The following is a 21,534-nucleotide window of genomic DNA, read 5'->3' as shown; positions in this document are numbered from 1 at the left end:
GTCATTGTCTCTGCGTCAGTCATGTATGGACATTCACATCTGTTGTACTAACCACCTTCATCTCGTCCTCCCCCCCCCTCACTGCATCTGCCCGCGTCTCCGTTCGCCTCCTTGTCTCTGCGTCCTTTCTGTCTCACATCCCCCCCCCCTCTGTCTTCCTCACTGTCTTCCTCCACCCCTCCTCCGCCTGCCCCTTTTCCTCCTCTGCCCCATCCCTCCTCATCTCCTCATGAGGGACTAGGCAGCGCATCATTGATTGGTAGTGTATGGCGTTGGAGGCAGTGTGACCTTGAGTGGGTCACAGATGAGGTCCGCTCCGCTCGCTGCCTCTGCTCCTCGGGCTGCCGCTGCTGTTACTGCTCTGATTCGCGTGCCTGTGGAGCCCGGCGCACGCACATAGTTACCAGTCCCCACACGTAGAGACACACGCACACACACACACACACACACAAGCACGTGCGGAGATGAATAGCTGACTGGGCTAATACCCGAGCCCGTCTACAGTCGGCTAGCTTACATCTACGGGCTACATGGTCCAACGTGGGATGCCCTTCAGGACATACATACACATAGCATAAGATTGCACAGTTGCACACACACCAACATATATATATATATATATATTTAATGCATGCACATGATGCACGTGCACAAATACCTGGTGCACAAACGTCGAAGTATGCAGAAACGCATCGTTGTGGCAGCTGAATTATGCATCATGAGAATAATGTGTTTAGGAGATATATGGGAGCCTTTTTCCACCCCATCATCTCTTTACTTAACTCATATTAGCGTCCCGTATGGTCAGGAGGGTTGAGGATACACAGGAAGTGAACGGTAATCCCTGCATCTGTTTGACACATGAGTTATTATGTCGGGATTTACTATCCTACCCTTTGCCTCTTTGAAGAGAATGCAATTGATTGTTGCACCATAAATATAGACAACATAAAGTCATTTCTGGATTGTTCAATAACACTATCACACAAAAACACAATGTTTGCAGTTTGACTTGAGATGAACATTTTACTATTGCACTCATGTTTTGCATCAAACGTTCTTCAAAGTTTTGCAATGTTCTTTATAGTGTTCAGACCAAAGTACCAACAAAAAAAAAAGTAAAATGCGCTTGAATTCATTGGACCATTAATAACTATTTCAATATCTTTAGTCCTCGGGGGTCTCGCTGCCCTTCTCTGCCAGCATCAGAATGATCACTCATTACATCCGTCCAGTCACACCGACCGCCTCACACCAGCCCCGTCAGCGGCAACATTTCGCGGCGCCCCTGCCAGCCCCCGGTGACACCTCTCTCTCTCTCTCTCGCTCTCTCTCCCCCCCCTCGCACGCAGGATGGCTTCACTCCTCTGGCGGTGGCCCTCCAGCAGGGCCATGACCAGGTGGTCTCCTTGCTGCTGGAGAACGATACAAAGGGCAAGGTACGCCTACCTGCCCTGCACATCGCTGCCCGCAAGGATGACACCAAGGCCGCGGCCCTGCTCCTGCAGAACGACCACAACGCAGATGTGGAGTCCAAGGTTTTTTATTTTTTTATCTCTAATCATTTGATTGTTTGACTGTTTCTTTGATTATTGACAACGCAGTCGGTTTTTCTTCGTTTTTTCAATCTAATCTAATCAATCTAATACTAATACCTTTTAGGCAGTAAGTTAAATGCTTTATCAAATCCCATTATGATGATCAGAACAACATAGAATAGAAAAGACTCAAATGTTCCCGATGATCTGGTGTGTTTTCTGGTTTGAGAATGTCGTTTCTCAAGTTCAAAATCCTAGATAACGTCAGAAGCTTTTTATTTCACCATGAATTGCTTTGTACTGACCTCCTTCTCCCCTCTCTCTCTTTCTGCTGAGGCCCCCTTTCTGTCTCTTTGCTCGCTAACTGACCATTCTCTCCTCTCTCGGCTGACTCTGTAGATGATGGTGAATAGAACAACAGAGGTACACCTCTACTCTGTACATGACGTGTAGTCTCTCCATCGCAGCTCATAAAAACTCCTGAAAAACCAAACAAACAAACACTTCAGTGACCCTGACTTGATGCAGTAGTGTTTCTGCAGCCCTTTGTGACCCCCCCCCCCCCCCCCGTAGTCTCATTTTCCTCTCCATCTATTCATCCATGTAGTGGATACCTCTAGTGAGTGAGAAAGTCAGAGTAGAAGCGCATGTTTCACTAATATCCTGCGCCTGGGGGCCTGGGCAGCCGGCTGATTGTAATGGTTTCATGGTTTCCCAAAGCGTCGGCTGATAATTGTTCCCCAAATTCGTTGTGACCGTCGACAAAACGTAGTCCTGATGTGTCCTGACAACAGTCCTTCCATGAAACCGATTAACATGATAACCAGTGTTAGCATGAGAAGTGGTTATCATTCATTGAAAAGCAGCGGTTTGTACATAACCTGCATGACGACCCAAGCCCCCCCCCCCCCCCCCGCTAAACTGTAAAAGAAAACAGTTAGTCCAATCAGTTTACGGCACTCAAGTGATTTTAGATCGTCCAATCTAACCCCTCAACCCTTGCATCCAAACCATTTTGCATGGGACCAAAGCAACGAGCTACCTCAACGCGGCTTCTTACGGGGGGCGGACAAGCCCCCCCCCCCCCCCCCCCGCTTCTTCGTCACACCAAAGTCAGGTGGCCACCTTTTGTTTTTGGTTGGCACTGCGTCCGGCTTTGTGCACGCTGGACGGTTATCTGATGTGATTCATCCAGAAAATGGCTGTATTGATCTGAGGCTCCTGTATTTACACAGTGCCCCGATGAAGCCATTAACTGACTATACAATACGACGGATTGATGTGGTTCATTTACATTTTTGGTGAACCTACTTCTTGAACGACTTTTTTTTTTTAAGTTTCCAAATATATTTAGAGATTTTTCGAAGCCGCGGTGTTTTCCGGGTTGAGGTTTTTGAGGCACCAGATACCAGCGGCGTGGACTCACACGGGTGAGGCACCTGCTCTCGTCTGTCTCTCCTGGATTATTGCTTATTAAAAACTGGGAGGCCTATGATTAGATAGCTTAATGTGAGATTGATTTACTTATTGGACAGGTTGTTTCCAGTGCTCGTCTGTTGCTTTCACAGCTGTTGGTCACTAAGCCAGGGGTTTTGAAAGGGGAAATTACCTTCATTCAAGATGGTAACCGATGGTCGTTAAGTTTATATTCAGAACCTCAAAGCATCAGGATGTGGTAAACGAGACGCTCTAGATTACGGGTAATATGTCAAACTGTAGTTTAGACTTTACTTTACTATAACAGACTTCCCTCTGCCACTGTCGGGGGGGGGGGGGCGAAGTCAGACGTCAACCGTAGGCCCGCGTAGGCCGACCGTGACTGTCCAGGTGTGTACTGTGTAGCGGGTTCCATAGTTTATAATGTGTCGTGTGTGCTTGTCTCGTCTGCCCGTGTGTGTGTGTGTGTGTGTTCTTCGCCTCTCTCCGAACCCTCAGAGCGGTTTCACGCCCCTCCACATCGCGGCTCACTACGGCAACATTAACGTGGCCACCCTCCTGCTGAACAGAGGAGCAGCTGTGGACTTCATGGCTCGGGTGAGTTTGCTCTGCCCTCTGCTGTTTGGGAGGGGTACTACCAGCAGAAAAAGGTGAACAGTGTTCAAATGCATGTACAGATGTGAGACAGTGGTTTTCAATAATTCAAACACAGGGGGGGGGGGGGGGGGGGATTTAAATATAATGCTCCTTAGGAACGCAGTCTTTTATTATATTGCCCGAGAAGATCGGATGATGACATTTAAAGTAAGATTAAATTCTGATTCTGGGGATTTTTTTTAAAGGGATGGATCTAATAAATCTACTTTGAGGTATTCAAATGTATAAATAAGTTGATTTGTAAAATGAGCTACATATTGTGTACTTTAAATAAAGCCTACACCAGTGTATGTGTTGCATTAAATCAAGTACCTCCAAGAGTTCATAATATATGCATCATTCCAGGCTTCATTCTTGCCTAAATAAATGTTTTTGATAACAGTAGGATTACTATTACTTGTGACATTTACAATGTAATGGCATGAAAGGGTGCCATTACCAATGTGTTTCTACATTATTAGACATTAGCTAATACCATTCAACAGTAGTCGGTAATTATATCAGCTGGTGTGTGAAGGGGTGTTTGTGTTTGTGCTGCTTTCTGACACTGATTACGGGTTCAGGTCTAAAGAGCTACAGCAGTGAATGAAACAAAGTGGTTTAACAGCTGTTTGCTTGAAAATAATAGACTATACAGCGTTGCTAAGTATTTTACAAGTGAAAAAAAAAGATTACATGTTTTGTTTCTAGTGAGTACATTTAATTTGTGATTTTGTGTGGATAACAAACCATTACATACTGGTTTCCTCTTGTTTAGAATGACATCACTCCGCTTCATGTGGCCTCAAAAAGAGGCAACAGCAACATGGTCAAGTTGTTGCTGGACAGAGGGTCCAAAATAGATGCAAAGACCAAGGTGAGACTCATTCTATTCAGAAAATTCAGAAGCACGTTTTTAAATGTTATGCTCTTATTACATTGAATTTTGTTAAGCAAAAGTCCTCAGCTGAAGTTCATCACACACACACACAAACACACATATGAACATTTGTGAGTCTGTTACTCTGTTACTCTGATACTACTGTGCACTTAATTTTGACATTTTTGTTGACTTTGTTGGAGTTAAATTGGAGTTTATTTTGCACCTCTCCATTGTGCAACCCAACTTGATCTTGTTGAACAAAGCATCAATTGAAAAGTTGTATAAACCATATAATACATTAGTAACTAGTAACTGCTTAACCCTACCTTTATTTTTAAAACATTTTTCTTCTTTGTTATTTGCTACACGTCTTTTCGTCTCTTCCAGGATGGTCTGACGCCTCTTCACTGCGGGGCGAGGAGCGGGCACGAGCAAGTGGTAGAAATCCTGCTGGACCGGGGCGCTCCTTTCCTGTCCAAGACCAAGGTAGCTACTGGGACCCTCAATTCTGGAGGCAAAATAGCAAAGGGAACAAATTCATGTGGCATTTTTGTGTCTTTTTTTTCTTTCTCTGGCTGTTACAAAAGAAGACAGATCACATTTCACACATTTGAAACAGGCTACACGTCGCTAATAACTGATACAGATTGTTTGTATGAACTCGCTAACGTCTCTGCGACCTCTCCAGAAGGTCCCACGCCCGCGTAGACCCACGCGCGGTTTGACCCCCCCCCCCCCTTCTCCCCCGCGCGGGACGACCAGTGTAACGAAATAGACATTGTTGTAATGGCCTCGTTATAACAATGCTCCTGCAGCACACACCATACAACTTCCCCCCCCCCCCACGGTTCCGTCTGTGCAGCGTCCCCGACTCACTGTGTCCGTCTTGTTGTCCGTTTGTCTACGTGTCCGTCTGCGTGTCTGTCTGCCTCTCTCTTTCTCTCCACCCCCCCCCCCCCTGTCTCTCTGTCTCCACCGGCCCACCCCACCATAGAACGGGCTGTCGCCGCTCCACATGGCCACTCAGGGGGACCACCTGAACTGCGTGCAGCTGCTGCTCCAAAACGACGTGCCGGTGGACGACGTCACCAACGACTACCTGACGGCGCTGCACGTCGCCGCCCACTGCGGCCACTACAAGGTGGCCAAGCTCATCGTGGACAAGAAGGCCAACCCCAACGCCAAGGCTCTGGTAGGGGGGGGCGAGTTATCGGACAAAAAGCATCCAGTAGATAAGCAAATGATGTGTGACTTTATTTAACCACAAGAAGAAGCTAATGAGACGCTCTGCAGCTCTGACCAGATAGCGGCAGCTCATAGGACTGAAATAATGTATGAAACAAAAATAATATATTAAAAACATTTTGTATACAAAGAATATAAACTCAATGATAAATGGTCAAACAATTATGATCATAATGATAATATTAATCTCATAAATATTAAGTCACATTTTAAGGAATGACATTAATAGCAGTATTAGAATAAACAATATATATTTGAAATAATTATAATATATTACCTGAAGTGTATGTAGTAGAACGATGATACAAACTGATTTTGATAATGAATATCAAGTATTTTAAAACGAAATGAAACATTCAGTGCGTCATACAAAATGTTTTCCTTTTAAATGCTATTTTACAATTGCATTGTCCAGTTTTGATACTTGATACTGAGTAAAAACATACCGAGGTGAGAAGAGAACATCCTTCACGTGAGGGTGATCTTTTTTGTCTGCAGAATGGTTTCACTCCGCTTCACATCGCCTGCAAGAAGAACAGAGTGAAAGTGATGGAGCTGTTGCTGAAACATGGAGCGTCTATCCAGGCTGTCACTGAGGTACTGTGCACTCTTCCCCGCTCCCCTCTCACCGCTTGGCACTAGAAGCGAGTTTCTTTAACCTGCGCTGACTTTGGACCGTTCCGAGCCGCGCTGTTTCAAACGTCGTGACTTGCCTCATAAGACGTTGTCTTTGTTCGGCCTTGTTAATCTCCAGTCTGGCCTGACGCCCATCCACGTGGCGGCCTTCATGGGCCACGAGAACATCGTCCACGCGCTGACGAACCACGGCGCCTCGCCCAACACGACCAATGTAGTGAGTGCATGTTGGAAGTACACCTTTCTGTACTGTTAGACACCCCGAACCATCGTGAAAGGAAAAAGCCCCCCCCCCCCCCCCCCTGGCTGAAAACTGTCCCTGTGTTTCTACCAGCGAGGAGAGACGTCTCTGCACATGGCGGCCAGGGCGGGTCAGGCGGACGTGGTGCGATACCTGCTCAAGAACGGGGCCAAGGTGGAGACCAAGTCCAAGGTCAGAACGCGGCGCCTCATCGTCCGGAAAAGCGGTGGAACGCCGCGCCGAGAGTCACTCTCTCTCTCACTTTCTCCTCTCCCCCCCCCCCCCCCCCGCCGCAGGACGACCAGACGGCGCTGCACATCTCCAGTCGGCTGGGGAAGGTCGACATCGTCCAGCAGCTGCTGCAGTGCGGCGCCTCTGCCAACGCCGCCACCACCTCGGGCTACACCCCTCTTCACCTGGCCGCCCGCGAAGGACACCAAGACGTCGCCGTCATGCTGCTGGAGAACGGAGCCTCCCTCTCCTCCTCGACCAAGGTGGGTCCCGAGGGAGGGTTGCCATGGCGACCTCCACCGGCGGGTAACCGGTTTCCAACGGCCTCCGCGGTGCTCGTGGCGGTGTGTGTCACGGCTTCGGCTCTGATGAAGACCTCTAAACGCCGTGGACACAAGGCTGAAGTTCCGTCACGTGATTTTTTTTTTTTGGCGCTCACATTGAGGTCAGTGGCCGTATTAGCGCTGGCCCGCTAATGCAAGACAGCACTTAAGTGCTTAGGCGCATAGGTGCATCCCGGCATGGATTTTTCGTATTTTTCGGCGCTGCTGATTTCACATGTGACTAATTGCACGGATCAAGGTCAAAAAAGAGATTTGGGGTGGGCTTTTTGGAATTGGTTTGTGATTGTATGTTGCTGGGGGGCCGTCTTTGAAGGTGACCTCTGTCAGTGGAACAGATTAATGAACAGTAAATCCCACGGTGCCAGCGTTCTCTCACACACACACACACACACACACACGCACACACGCACACACGTTTTTTGGGACTTGAGTCAACTGTCCGACAAAACTATGTCACGTAAATGCTGGAACAGAAGTGTTGTGGGATTGACCCATTTGTGATGGTTATTAAGTGCCCGCATTTGAAAACATTAAAAAATAGTCTTTTCTAAAAAATCCTTTTACTGTATAAGCCGTAATGAATATGAGCCAATCAAACAAATGAGGTCATCTGTTTCAGAGCGTGGAATGGGGGTCTGTGGGAGTCACAATCCTCAGGAAAATATGACCTAATGTCTTAAAATATCTCCACGCTCACATGAGAAGAGAGCCAAGATTAACACGATCACATGTAAAATCACAAACTAAATGAAGTTCATTTATAATAGTTCAAAATCTATCTAAATTCTTTTATTGTTGCAGTCAGCTCATTGTTTGGTTGTGCGACACGCGTTTTGTGAACAAATGCGTTATGTCTTTAACTCAACATGGACGCTGCACTTGACCACCCAGATAAGATATTTACAACCATGTGAGAACGTATGCGGTTATGAAGAAGAGCTCAAGGCCAGAAAAAGGCTGAACCAAAACAAAGTAAATATTCACTTCCTGTGTGACTGCCCGACCCCAGCCGGCCTCTCTGTCCTCTCCGTCTCTCCACTCTGCTTCCCTTTGCTGACCTATTTCATTCTGTGTTCAGCAGAAAGGGTTCAGTCCGCTGCACGTGGCAGCAAAGTACGGCAAGATGGAGGTGGCCAGTCTCCTCCTGCAGAAGAGAGCTGCGCCGGATGCTGCTGGGAAGGTGAGATGAAAAGAGGGGAGGCGTCGTCACGCGATTTCTATTTTATTGTATTATATGCGGCCAAATGACAGTAGTTGTCTCATCATCCTTAAACAATTCTGTGTACGTAAAAGACAAGCCATTTGGATTATTGGATGCTTTTGTAACTGAAACAAAACATCAAGAGTAAGTGGTCAGGATGTCACTGAGACGCTGTGGCCGCTTATCGTCCTGCAAGTCTTTCTGTCAGCGAGTTTGACTCCCCAGGCAGTAGCGAGACACGGGGTCGGCGGTCGGGTGGAGGAGCGGCGCGTTTAGGACTGATCCCGGGACAGCACAGCCAACCGATGCTTGTCCTGTTGCACAATGTAGATTTGCTTTTATTCCCTCGATCATTCAACCTCAACATGGCCCCCTTGTGGTAACACATGCACCCACACATGCTCAATGCGTCGATTATAGCCTTAGCTTGTGTGTGTGTGTGTGTGTCTGCGCCGCCATCTGAGAGCCTTTAACATGATGGCAATCAGGTATGATAATGAAGCTTCCACAAATGTCCAAATGTGGTGTCTTGCTAAAATCTGCCCAATTGTTTTACTGAGTCCAAACTCACCTTTTTTAGAGATGAGTAAGACACCAGGTGAGACATTTACTACATTTCTGTAAAGTCTCCCACCTCTCCGGGACATTTGAAACAACACATTGAGATGATCGAGATGGATTACACGCTGCTCACCTCTCAGAGTGAATCCGAGCGTTCGTCATGACTCAGTAAGCATCCTGAGATGGAAGATATCTGTGTGGATGCAGTGATCAGAGTGCACATGCATCTCGCATCTTAAATCAAGACCTTTTTCAACCTGCAACAATATCAACGACATACTGCTGCTGCTGCTGCTGCTGCTGCTGCTAGGCCTCTGGCCCCCCCCGACCCCCCGCCTCTGCGTCATCGCTCTGGAGACGGTCGCTCGTGACTACATCGGCCTCTGCTGGCGTCACAACCTTGAGTCTCTGACTGCGCTGCCAGCCCTTGATGTATGCGTCAAACCACTGTAATAACTGCCTTGAGACGTGTTGACAAGATGAACCTACTTAATTCTACCTCTTCAAATTGGCGAAAAGGGGACAATTTGGACATACATTTCTTAAGCCGGTGAAGACTTGCTCCCCCTAGCTGCTGCTTCCAGATTGCAGCAAACCTCCTGCACTAACTACCCTTCATCAGTTCAAGTTTTACTTTAAATTCCGTTGCTTAGCTGCTTTCCTATTACCTATCGGCGTGTTTGTGCTTGTGTGTATTCAGTTGACTTCTAACCCTGTTGATGTGTTGCATGCCTGTGTGTGTGTGTGTGTGTGTGTGGATGTTATAGAGTGGGCTAACTCCGCTGCATGTAGCCGCTCACTACGATAATCAGAGAGTGGCTCTGCTGCTGCTGGATCAGGGAGCTTCCCCGCACGCTGCCGCCAAGGTATATGTACACAAACACACGTCCACCCACACACACATGACCTCATCTGACCTCATCGTGCCCTGGGCTCCATCTCAAGACCGTCGACAATGCTCTGTATGTGACGTCCACCCATCTTCTCCCATTCCATCTTGTCTGGTCTCTGGCGCTGCGAGCATATGTGCAACTTTTTATCTGAGCTCAGCAAAGTTTGGAAATATCTCAGAATTGAGACACACACTGCTTTATTTTGTCATGTTTCACAAAAGAGATGTGTTATACATCTGGTGAATTAAGTCTTTCTCAACTTCAAAACCAGCCTTTTGGGAAGTCAGTTCCAGAGCTCTAAATTTAGTGCGCTATCAATGAAAAAACACGCATGGTCGGTCGCATCGTGGCTCCTGCTATGCTTTGGAAATCTATCAAAAGCCTAGAACGAGTAATAGCAGAATGGCAGAAGGTGCCAAACCGAATTGTGGCAGGGAGAGTCTGATTTGGTCCGGACTGTCTGCCGCAAGAGGAATCAAAAGCTTGAAAAGCTAATTCATCCTTGCTCTCCTTGTTTGTCACTGTCTCATGCACTCTCTCTCTCTCTCTCTCTCTATCTGTCTCTTTTTACTCCCTCCTCCCTCCCACACTCTTAGTCATCAGTTTGTCCCTCTGTGAATTGTGTTTCATTCGGCTTTGTGCTAAAGCCGGTGCGCTCGGTCTAATTTGAGGGCCTTTGGAAAGGGATCAAACCTTTGTTCACTGGGAATTGTCCAGAAGCGTCTACACGCTCAATGGTGCTCGCAGTAAGGTTTACCTTAACTTGTGTTACTGAGCTACTGACCTTTCATCCATTTCTTTGGTCGAATTCTTCTTTGCTTCATGTCAGAATCTTGATTCATAATTTGGTTCCTTCGGTGCATAAAAAAACAGTCTCTCATCTGTTATTTCTGTATGTAATGGAAACGATTTTAGAAAGCGTGTGTTTTCTAAAACCATGTCTACAATGTGTGAGTTTTCAAGGCCGTCTTTTTTATTCGGAATGAAATTAAATACATTATAGAGGAAAACCCATGGATGGAGATCATCCCTGCTTTAAGCTACATTGAGTACAACAAGCCAATCTATATAATAGATAAAAACAACCCGTTAAAGTAGAAGAAGAGGTGAATCTAGCGTCCTAACCACTGCATCTCTTTGACCTGCCTCAGAATGGCTACACGCCGCTCCACATCGCCGCCAAAAAGAACCAAATGGACATCGGGACCACACTGCTGGAGTACGGCGCCGACACCAACGCGGTGACGCGACAGGGCATCAGCCCCATTCACCTGGCGGCCCAGGAGGGCAGCGTGGACCTGGTGTCCCTGCTGCTGACCAAGAACGCCAACGTCAACATGTGCAATAAGGTAAAGATCGGAGACGCGGCGGTAATCCTAGACGCTGCCCCCTTCCTGCCGTCACCTCAATCACCATTTTTTACAATGTGGAGAGAGACAATACGTCGACCACTGGCTTCCAGCGTCTTGTTCGCCCAGAGAGACTCAGTGATTTGTGAGTTCACACGTGGTTCTGTCCTCAAACCCAGAGCGGACTCACACCGCTGCATCTGGCAGCGCAGGAGGACAAGGTCAACGTGGCAGAGGTCCTTCTCAACCACGGGGCTGATGTAAACCCACAGACGAAGGTAAAGCTTTCTCAGCTCGTACACACACACACGCACACACAGACACACACACACACATGCTGTAAATACCCAAACAGAAATCAAATCAGCTTTTACAGTTGCACGCATGACATTTAATATTACACACATCACTCATTGTATTTGTCTATTTATCTATTTGAAGTGGACTTTCCTTTATAGTTTTAGTATAGTCATGGCATCTGAAAAATACTCTGGCACACAGATACCCCCCCCCCCCACACACACACACACACTCCCCCCACACCCACACACACACACACACACAAATGTCCTCAATCATCTCAGGTGATACATGAATAAAGGATTGATACCTGAGAGGAAGGTGTTCATGTCTTTAACGGGACACGCTGCACCAAAAATACACATGAGCACGTATATGCTCCTCTATTCTGTCACAGACGTTACATTCACTCACACACACACACACACACACACACAGGCCCCATAACAGGCTGCTCACATTCACTGAGAGACAAACCTGCAGCAGTGGAAGGTTGGACTAACACAAGGTTATATAGTATAGTGTGTGTGTAGGTGTGTGTGTGTGTGTGTGTATTGTGCTGACGGGACACAGCAAATAGGTTATCCACGCACTGATCTCATCCATTAGCATTATGCGCTGTCCTCATAATTCAACGATGGCGTGAAATATGATGCAGTTTCAAAGTTTTGTTTACTATCAGAGACGATATTATTCTTCACTTGCACAATAATACAAAATTATTTCGAACATACAAATAAATAGTTTTTGGAGAAGCTGTGATGTGCAACTGTATTTTCCTCCCCTTTTCATCTCCTCATCTCCAGATGGGTTACACTCCGCTGCACGTGGCTTGTCACTACGGCAACGCAAAGGTGGCAAACTTCCTGCTGCAGAACCAGGCCAGAGCCAATGGCAAAACCAAGGTGAAAAAAACCACCCACGTGCACAGTCTTAGGTTACTGTTTTTTGTGTAGATCTTCTTTCACAATTCAGATTTCATTCAGTCTTAGCATCTCCCCGACTGTGTGTTTGTGCGTCTGTCTGTCCAGAACGGGTACACTCCTCTACACCAGGCGGCTCAGCAGGGCCACACCCACATCGTCAACCTGCTGCTTCAGCGCGGGGCCTCGGCCAACGAGCTCACCGTGGTCAGTGCACAAACACACAGAAAGCACACGCGCACACACACACACGCGCACGCACGCACACTCGACCAGAGCCGGAGCGTGATGAAAATGCTGAATGACCTTTTGTGTTTCCTGTGCGCCTCCGTGCGAATAACTTCCTGTTGCTCTCTCTTACTGGTCAGAATGGGAACACCGCGCTGTCCATCGCCCGTCGTCTTGGATACATCTCTGTTGTGGACACCCTGAGGCCCATGACGGACGAAAACCTGACGACCATGGTGAGGCGCTCGTCTCTCGGTACCAAGCTCTGCCACTAGACATCACCAATAGAGTTTGTGCGAATCTGAGTTTATGACTTGGAGAATGGGATGAAAACAAGGGGCAGCCTAATACAATGCATGCAGGGTAAAAAATAAAGAAAAAAAGACTTGAAATGTAAAGATAATGTACTCATTCTAGCTTAATATAGTAGTCAGCTCTTTTAATTGATCTCCTGCTTCTTCATTCTTTATTCATTTCTACACTGTATTAAAATCAACTGGAAACTATCATTAGAAAAGTTATCAGTCCCAACAACCAACATTAAATCAGTTGTAATGCAAAAAAACAGTGTTGGATAAAAAGCACAACTTCGGTGTGTTGTGTTAAAGGAGGCTTTGCAGTTTTTCTCAAACTTTTTGATATGCTCCTACGTTGAAGTGTGAACGCGGTCAGCGAGTAAAACCTGCGGACCAGCCGGCAAGGAAGTCGGTAACTCACGCCGCGTCACATGTGTGAAGCTGTCCTCATGGAGAGAGAGAGAGAGAGAGCAAGAGAGAGAAAGGGCTTAGATGGGAGCTTAAGGTTTCTCCTCAAATAGCTAAGGTCTCCAACAGCGATCATCTGATCCACACACGTGTCGGGGCGCCATGCGGGGGGGGGAGAAAGGTGGGAGAGAAACTGAGGCAGAAGGATGACAGCGAGGGGACAAAGAGGTCACTGAGGATCCGGCACAATCAGCGGCAAAGTCTATTAAACATAACTGTCTGCTGAAGTAACTGAAGTAAGATCAAGGTCGATTCCCTACACCTTTGTGGGATTGATCAATTATTCACCGTGAGGCCTCGGCTGTTTTTTTTGTCTCCGTAGAACAGACTTCTGCAGCCTGGTCAGCCATGTGGAGTGAAATGGCCTTCAAACAAACAGTATTATTAATTATTACCGTGGCAGAGGCCACGGCTGAGATTCAGATTAATGCCCATATTAGGAAACATATGCGAAGGTCACACTTTGGTTGGAATGTAAATGCTGAACTTGTCATTGACTGACTACAGTTGTCTCCAAAATGTTTTGTAAAATGCATGTAAAAGGGAAACTTGGATGAGTATCTGGTTTAATATACACTTTTTAAAATGTGCTTTTTAAAAGATATTTTCTTCAGGAACAGGTTTAATGTTTTGAAGATATGTTTTGGAGAAATAATTATTTATTATTTTGTTCAGCTGACCTTCTTTTCCAACGTTTGCAGAGCACATCAGAAAAACACAAAAGCAACGTCCCAGAGACCATGAATGAGTTCCTCGACATGTCCGACGATGAAGGTACGTGAAGAAAGTTCCAGTGACAGCTTCACCCTCTCATGTCTCACACATTTAGTACTAAAATTATATCAATCGCTACTTGCAAACCGCTGGTGTGACTCTATGATTACAAATAAAGTAATATCAATACACCGCATGATGTACACACTTGGGACTGTGTGCCATGTGAGGTAGCATTTGCATATTTCACTGTGTGTGTATTTTTACATCTCACAGTCTGGGCCAATTAGCCAGAAAACCTCAACGAGGAGTCTATTTCAGAGGTTAATGAAGGTTATTATGCAGTTTATTAACTGTTGGTGTAATAAAAGGAGCCAATAAGCAGGTCAGATAGTGGGTAGTATATTTGTATTTACTGTGAGCCTCCCATCATCACACAAAGAATGAATTCTCAGCTGTTTCAATTTGTACCATGAAACCATGAAACAACCATCAACAGCAGTTTTAGCCTCAAATCTGGTTCTGGGTTTCTGTCAGGATTGAGTTTCAAGTTATTTTCACTTCAACTTTTCACCTCAAACACATTTGTTATTTTTAACTCTGTGCACGTCACCAACCAGGCACTGCGTGATCGACCTCATCAAAGACGCTCTGTGAAATGTCGTGCGTGTGAACCTTGACAAACAACATAACCGGGTCGGCCCCCGAGGACCAGAGTCACATTGTTTTCAGTTCTGCTCACTTTGGTCGCCCGCCCTTTGTTTTGGAACCACGTAGGCCAACAGGCCTGTAAAATGGATGAGCTGTTGCTAAGGGGACCGGTATTGGGGGCAGGGAGGAGGTGGAGGGGACTGGGGGGGAGGGGGTGGAGCTTCTATGACAGGTGATACAGCCAGACACAACAAGTACGGATAAACACGCATCAGGTGAGGATAGTTGCGTCTCGGCTGCAGCGCCGTGACGAAGGTCCTCGTACGTGGATCTGTGGTTCAATGCCTTTTCACTGCCACGGGCTCCCGAACTCCACAAAGCTAATTCATCAGCTTTGCAGTGACCTCACCAAGATGTAGGAGCACCAGTTTTAGTATACCTATTGCTCGCAGGCCTGTGCGCCTTCATCTGTGTGTGTGTGTGTGTGTGTGTGTGTGTGTGTGTGTGTGTGTGTGTGTGATGGAGATAGAAAGTAAAGACTGTCCACATCTCTGTTTAATCCTTTCCATCCTATTAAGCTGTAGGTGTGAGGGACAATCCTGGTCTCTGGCTGTGTGTGTGTGTGTGTGTGCGCGCGTGTGTGTGCGTGTGTATGTGCGCGCGACCTGTCTCTGCAATCACATGCTCACACCCTATAGACTGCTACGTGTGCCTACTAATTGGAGCTTCTTTGGAGAGCAACTCTCCTCCTGGTTGTGCTCTTGTGTCTGTCATATGGCGTTGAGTATCACATCCCTCTCTGGCATAAGAGGGTAAATCCACAGTTGGAAAGTATTTAACCGCCTCCTGCATAAATGTTCTAAAACGGAGCTGTTCTTGTGCAAGTTTTAGTCACCGTGTGCAAGAAGGAAGTCAAACGTTGCTTGGGAATCCAAAAATACGCACAATTTCAAAACGATGGTGGTTATTTCGTCATCACTTCAGCTCCACTCCCAGCTGCTCATGCAACCAGAGGAATGTGCAGTGAGAGTCCTCCTCTCCTCTTCGGAGGTTTCCTAAGCTTTTGCTCAAAGGACGCGTCAGCTGACTCCGCTCCCCGCTGCGTGGGTTGGCTCCCTTCAGCCGGGTGTTTTTGTGCGTGTGCGTGTGTGTGGGTGCTGGTGAGCCAAAGGGCGCACCGAGGACTTTCTCTCTTTTAAATCCCCAGTGGATGAGCTGCTAGAGGAATTAACCAGTTGGTTTTGACTTGCGCTCTTTCTGCCCCCAGCGACGTGCAACTTTTTTTCCCCCAGAAGTTGTGTTGTGCGCAACAGTGGGGGGAAAAAGGCGCATGTCGGTGTGATTAAGTGCGTGGGTTGAAGAGAGGGCGAAATTCTCGAGGAAAGGACCAGTTGATAGTCCTCACCCACCCTGGATTTACGTTTCATGCCGCGGACATTTGTCGGAGCTTTAGAAAAATAGAAATACTTTTGGAGACATCAGAAGAGAGCTGATCAATATGGCTGCGCTGCACGAAGGTAAGTTGTTAGAGTTTCAATGGTCTTTGGTGTTTTAGAATGTATATCAAATAAATGAGAACCGATGTGAATTGAGGCGTTATTGGATGATAAAGACGAATGGCAATTTATTTAGCTTTTATACTTGTTTTGGATTTCTGTTTTTTATTACTGCTGAGGGTGAGATCTGATGCGGTGACATTGTAACACAGGCCAACAATAGGAAGTGTGTGTGTGTGTGTGTGCGTGCGCGCGCGCGTGGTAACTCTGCTTGAATGGGACGGTGATACATTACATCAGCGGGGAGACAATTGTTTCTCAGTTATGTCAAGTCAGACAGAAAAAGCTAGAAAGGGCCAGGAAGCTTAGTGATCAATTTAACCATCACAATAAAATATAACACATTTTAATAATTTTAACATTATGCAACCGTATATCTTAAATGCCAAGTCCGGAATACTATGTCAATTTGCTTTCTGCTTGAGTTGATATCTAAGATTAAAACATTTGAAAACTTTAGGGCACTGGGGAAACACCAACACCACTTTTGCAGATAACGCGCTTTCACCATTAATGACAGTTTTGTCCAAAGGTGTAAACGTGTTGCTGTTTTTCTATTCAAAATAGTTTAGGATAATGAAAATGATAAAGTGTGCACGGAGAGAAACTCGAGAACTCTTTGCACTTCTTAAGAAAATACCTCTGGAATGCATTGAACATACAGATTTCGATTTGACAAACCTAAAAAAAATCACAAAAAAAAAAACCTACACAACTTTATTCTGAAATCCAAAACCGGAAACGCCCGCAACTGTTTTTCGTCACAACTTGACGGCGTCTGATCGGAGTGCGGCAGTATCGCAGGCACCGGGGGTGGGAGGGGCTGCGGTGAACGGAGCACAGCGTTCGCGGGCAGGACAGAGCCGGACGGGACATGCGGGAGAAGGGGAAGCACAGCCGCCGCTCCGCCGGCTTCATCGACCGGCGCGTCATCGTGCACCGCTCCGCCGATCGAGGTGCGCTGCGCTGCGGCTTTCTGCGAGCTGCGCGCGTCCTCGCGTTTATTGCGCCCGTGCCCTCTTTAGGTCGCCGTCTTCTTGTGAGTGTTGTTGTGAGAGGAGCTGCGTTCGGTTTTTTTTGCAGCAGAGCTCCAGGTATCAGGCAAAGAGGCTTGATTGTATTTTTTGTTATTTGATTTCTTTTTATCCAAACAACATTACTGAGTTAACCTCTAAAACGGATATCAGGTATCGGGGCTGCTGGGTCCCTGGGTTGTTGTTGTTGTTGTTGATGTTATTGTGTGTCATTCAAATGAATAGGCACAGTGTCAGTGGGCTATCTTGGGTTAAACAGTGCCATAGATAAATGATCCGAGGCCTCCTCTGAGCACCACCGTCCAATACGTGGGTCGACAGCGAGGGCTTGTTTTTCTTCCTGAGGTGCCGCATCACCTCTGTTTTGGCCGTATCGACATTTCGAAGTTAACAGTATGGGTTTTTTTGTGATCTCACCACCCCCTCCCCCCCCACCACCCCCACCCACCATCTTCACCAGGTGAGGACGCGTTGACCGGGGACACGGACAAATACCTGCGGCCTCAGGACCTCAAAGAGCTGGGGGACGACTCCCTCCCGCAGGAGGGCTACATGGGTTTCAGCATAGGAGCCCGCTCGGCCAGGTAAGCGCCTGTCATTTATGTTGTGAACATCTGGTGCAGTGCTGATATCCTAATTGGTTGAACTTCCGTTCGTGGAATATTGTGGCATTGTTGAGGCCCTCCGACTCACACACACACTAAAACAGAATAATGGAAATCGCTGGAGAAGGCAGCTGGAGAGTTGCCACCCGATGATTCGACCTGACAAAATGATGCAGCGGGTTTAATGTGCCTTCCAAGCGCCCCCCCCCGTTAGCGTATAGTTACAAGAGGTGTGAACCATGAGGCCTTCGATCCTCTCAGGGATCGGCTGCTCCACTCCGGATTCTGCAGCGGCATAACAAAGTTTGGGGTGGAACGCTGTCGGGCATCCAGTGAAAACAACATGACGGGCGGGCGGATGTACAGGGACGGCCCGGATTGATAAAAACAACTTGGGACGGGAAGCTGCTCGAGTCAGCGGGTTTACTAGCAAAACACGGCAAACGGGGAATTAAATGGAAGTGGAGGTGTTCCATAAACAGGCATGTTTGAACTCAAAATAACTCAATTAGGGCAGTTAAAAGAGGGTTGTGACCACATTTGAGTAATTGAAGTTACAGTTATTAGTTTTGGACTGTTATTTAAGGGAACTACAGAGAAAGTATGTTATTTACTGCTTTTGTGTGATGGCTTATGAAGAAGTAGTGAACTACATTTTAAAATGTTGCAATGTATTGATCAACAAATGTATGATGCCGAGTGGATTCTTTCCTGTTCCTTGCTTCTCCGCTCATGACATTGACATTGCACGGTTTTCCCTCTGACTGACCACCATGCAAAAAAGCATCCGGAGAAACGGAACAACACACAACGGAGGCCGCATCACGCTTGAGTGTCTTCAAAATGCTTTGCTTTTCACTCTTCTATTTTGGTCTTTTCCTTGTTTTCCTGCACCGTCATTCTAGCCCTAGACTCAGGTAAGAACAGAGCAGTAGTTGTAGAAGTAGTAAGCATCATTAGCTGTGAATGATGTGCCCCCCCCCCCACCCCTCCCACCTCCACCTCACCCTCACCCCCATTAGCTGTGAAATATGTCCACCTCCCCTTCCCCGAACCCCCATGAATTGTTGTTAGACCCTGTTGTGACCCAAACCACGAGTCGTCCGTCCACATTTGTCCCCCTTGCTCGCCGCCGCTGTGTTTACTGTCGCTCCATTTTAGCCGAACACCCTTCACCGTGTTTTCTATGCGTCCTTTTTAAAAGCATTTGTGTTTGATGCTTTCTGGAAATGAGAGAATAAAGCCACATGTTTATTTTTATTTTTTTGCAGACTTATTTCAGTTTGAGTTGTGTTGAATAATTGAATTTAACTTCTTTAAGATGGCTTGTTCTGGCTCTTTAGAATTGTGCAGAACGGCCACTGGGTGTAACTTCCAGGGATCAAACACATCGCTATTCTCAAATATCCACCCATTTCATCTCCTCTATTTAAAGGGGAGCAATTGGAAATTGGTTCAGGATTGACAACGTGGATGTTAAATCTTGGTTTGCAGAGATGGAAAGTCAAGAGCCTCGGTTTAGAGCCGCTCACATGTACGCACCAACCACACCGCCGCCTTCCAAAAAGACACCGGCCCATCGGTGCGTCCATGGAGACGCCTGGCAGATAAATCCTGTAGTCGGGATAAAAGGGACGTGTGGTTTACGGCGAGTCGGGACCGATTGATCAACATTAGGAGTCCTTCCGCTCAGTTGGCTAAACCAGTGCGGCAGAGTAACAACGGAGGAGGTAGATGAGGAGGAAGAGACGGAGGCCAGGCGGCGCCACCACGTGTCCCGAAGTAAATGAGAATAAAGAGGACAGCCGCGATAATTAGAGTGAAGTTCAAGCGTTTAGGGAGGAGAGGAGGATGAACAGAATGAGAACGAGTGGGGCTGAGGGCCAGGAGGAGGGTGTAGGGGGGGGGGGGGGGGGGTTTAGTGCCGCCATGCCAGCGTGTCCGTTCAGGCCGCACAGAGTTGCTTGGTAACTTTGATGGCGGATTGCGCAGCCTCTGTTGAATGAAGGGCCTGTCTCTGTGCTGAATAGTTTGCCCACTCAACACGATGAGCTCCGCATCCCCCCCCTCCCCCCTCGCTCACCCGTTCTCCCCCCTTCCTCACGGGCAGGGTACATCCTCCCACACGTACAGCACACAGAATAAGGCTCAGAGTCAGTGGGATCTTTGCAAAGAAGACCCACCCCCCCACCAACCCCCCCTCCACTGTGAAATGTAGAATGTAAATGTCTGAGTCGTGACGTCGGCTCGGAGAAAAGCACGGGATTAGAGAGAGAAAACTGAACGGAATCTACAGCACCGCATTGAGCCAGAGAGGCTGCAGAAATATGGGCACACGTCACTGCACACACACACACACACGGCCACAAAGCAGACTGCAGCAAGACGACTAGAAAACACAGCTTCCCTTCTGTGTGTGCGCTGCTCAGAAACGGGTCCAGGTCAGCTGCTAATCTTAGAAGGGCAGTCTGATCCCTGCGTCTCTTTAACCGTCCTTGCGGGTGCGCCGCACACACACGCGCGCGCACACACACACACACACACACACACACACACACACACACACACACACACACACACACACACACACACACACACACACACACACACACACACACACATACTGTCCCCTAATCTGTCGGGCGTCATCGCGCACGCCCCTGACGGACTTGATGCACGCCGACCACAACTCCGCGCCTCCTGCTCTCGCTCTCTATCGCCGTCAATGCAAACACACCGGCGCCCGCCGCTCGCATTTCCATCTCTGAGTGACCTGCTGCAGCTTCCCACCTCTCCCTCCCTCTCTATTCTCCCACTTTGAACCCTTGGACTCCGTCTCCGTCCAGCAAGTAGAAGAAACCCCTGTGTTCCCTGGAGGTTGCATGTAGTAACGGATTCCTTGCTTTGTGTTTTGTGTCGCGTCCCCCTGCCCGTCCCCTCGCGCCGGGTTGCGTGGTAACGTGTAGCCTGCGCTCCTTCAGTTCGGATAGGTCCAACACGCTCAACCGGAGCTCCTATGCGCGGGACAGCATGATGATCGAGGAGATCCTGGCGCCCACAAAGGACACGGTAAGGTCAATTCCTTCTCTTTCTGTTCTTGACATTTTCTCCTGTCTTCTTTCTGTCCGTCGCCTGTTGAGCGGAGGGGGGGGGGGGGGGACACAGCGCCGGGTGGAATTATAACAGAAGCAGCGTTGACGGGTTGCTGTCTTTTAGCCAAAGTGCGGAAGGAGAGGGTCCAGCACCTTGAGTTTATTCAAGCCTAAGGGCTTCGGGGAGGCCCCCCCCCCTTCGCTTCCTCCGTCCAGCCCGTCCGACGTTCGCTCTGCTGGTCAGGAGCAAAAACAGAAACTAACCTCCTCTCATAAACACTGTAAGGGATATAAACGGCAACTACTATGACATCATTAGCCAAGACCTCAAACTATACATGGCCAAAATATGCACCTAGCTCAACTCTCTTATTTAACAAAACAAGCAAATTCTGTAGAATCGTCTAATCTTCACAGAGGTGGGATCGTTTTTCGTGTTTGACGGAAAGTGAATCTTTTGGTGAAAAAAAAA

The 21,534-nt window shown here is 47.6% G+C and overlaps 1 protein-coding gene across 9 annotated transcripts in view; it reads left to right on the top strand.

Annotated features, from left to right (window-relative positions):
• The first annotated feature begins 1,580 nt into the window (after positions 1-1,580).
• Positions 1,581-21,534, top strand: part of LOC119213870 (ankyrin-3) — a 46,023-nt gene continuing 26,069 nt past the window's right edge. For 5 of the 9 annotated variants that reach the window (XM_062566447.1, XM_062566446.1, XM_062566444.1 and 2 more), the window contains exons 1-19: positions 1,586-1,961; positions 3,474-3,572; positions 4,390-4,488; positions 4,882-4,980; positions 5,489-5,686; positions 6,238-6,336; positions 6,494-6,592; positions 6,710-6,808; positions 6,913-7,110; positions 8,270-8,371; positions 9,721-9,819; positions 10,998-11,195; positions 11,375-11,473; positions 12,302-12,400; positions 12,527-12,625; positions 12,787-12,882; positions 14,112-14,184; positions 17,826-17,949; positions 20,937-21,039. In XM_062566447.1, coding sequence (XP_062422431.1) covers positions 1,938-1,961; positions 3,474-3,572; positions 4,390-4,488; positions 4,882-4,980; positions 5,489-5,686; positions 6,238-6,336; positions 6,494-6,592; positions 6,710-6,808; positions 6,913-7,110; positions 8,270-8,371; positions 9,721-9,819; positions 10,998-11,195; positions 11,375-11,473; positions 12,302-12,400; positions 12,527-12,625; positions 12,787-12,882; positions 14,112-14,184; positions 17,826-17,949; positions 20,937-21,039 — 2,106 coding nt within the window. In that variant the 5' untranslated portion in view covers positions 1,586-1,937. Of the gene's footprint in view, positions 1,962-3,473; positions 3,573-4,389; positions 4,489-4,881; positions 4,981-5,488; positions 5,687-6,237; positions 6,337-6,493; positions 6,593-6,709; positions 6,809-6,912; positions 7,111-8,269; positions 8,372-9,720; positions 9,820-10,997; positions 11,196-11,374; positions 11,474-12,301; positions 12,401-12,526; positions 12,626-12,786; positions 12,883-14,111; positions 14,185-17,825; positions 17,950-18,875; positions 18,888-20,936; positions 21,040-21,534 lie in introns of all 9 variants that reach the window. The other 4 variants (XM_062566449.1, XM_062566448.1, XM_062566445.1 and 1 more) reach the window with 3 other exon arrangements.

This window comes from Pungitius pungitius, chromosome 13 (assembly GCF_949316345.1).
Source record: "Pungitius pungitius chromosome 13, fPunPun2.1, whole genome shotgun sequence".
In the NCBI taxonomy this organism is placed as follows: domain Eukaryota; kingdom Metazoa; phylum Chordata; class Actinopteri; order Perciformes; family Gasterosteidae; genus Pungitius; species Pungitius pungitius.
Note: the sequence above shows the minus strand (reverse complement) of the source record. Positions and strands in the feature narration are given on the sequence as shown.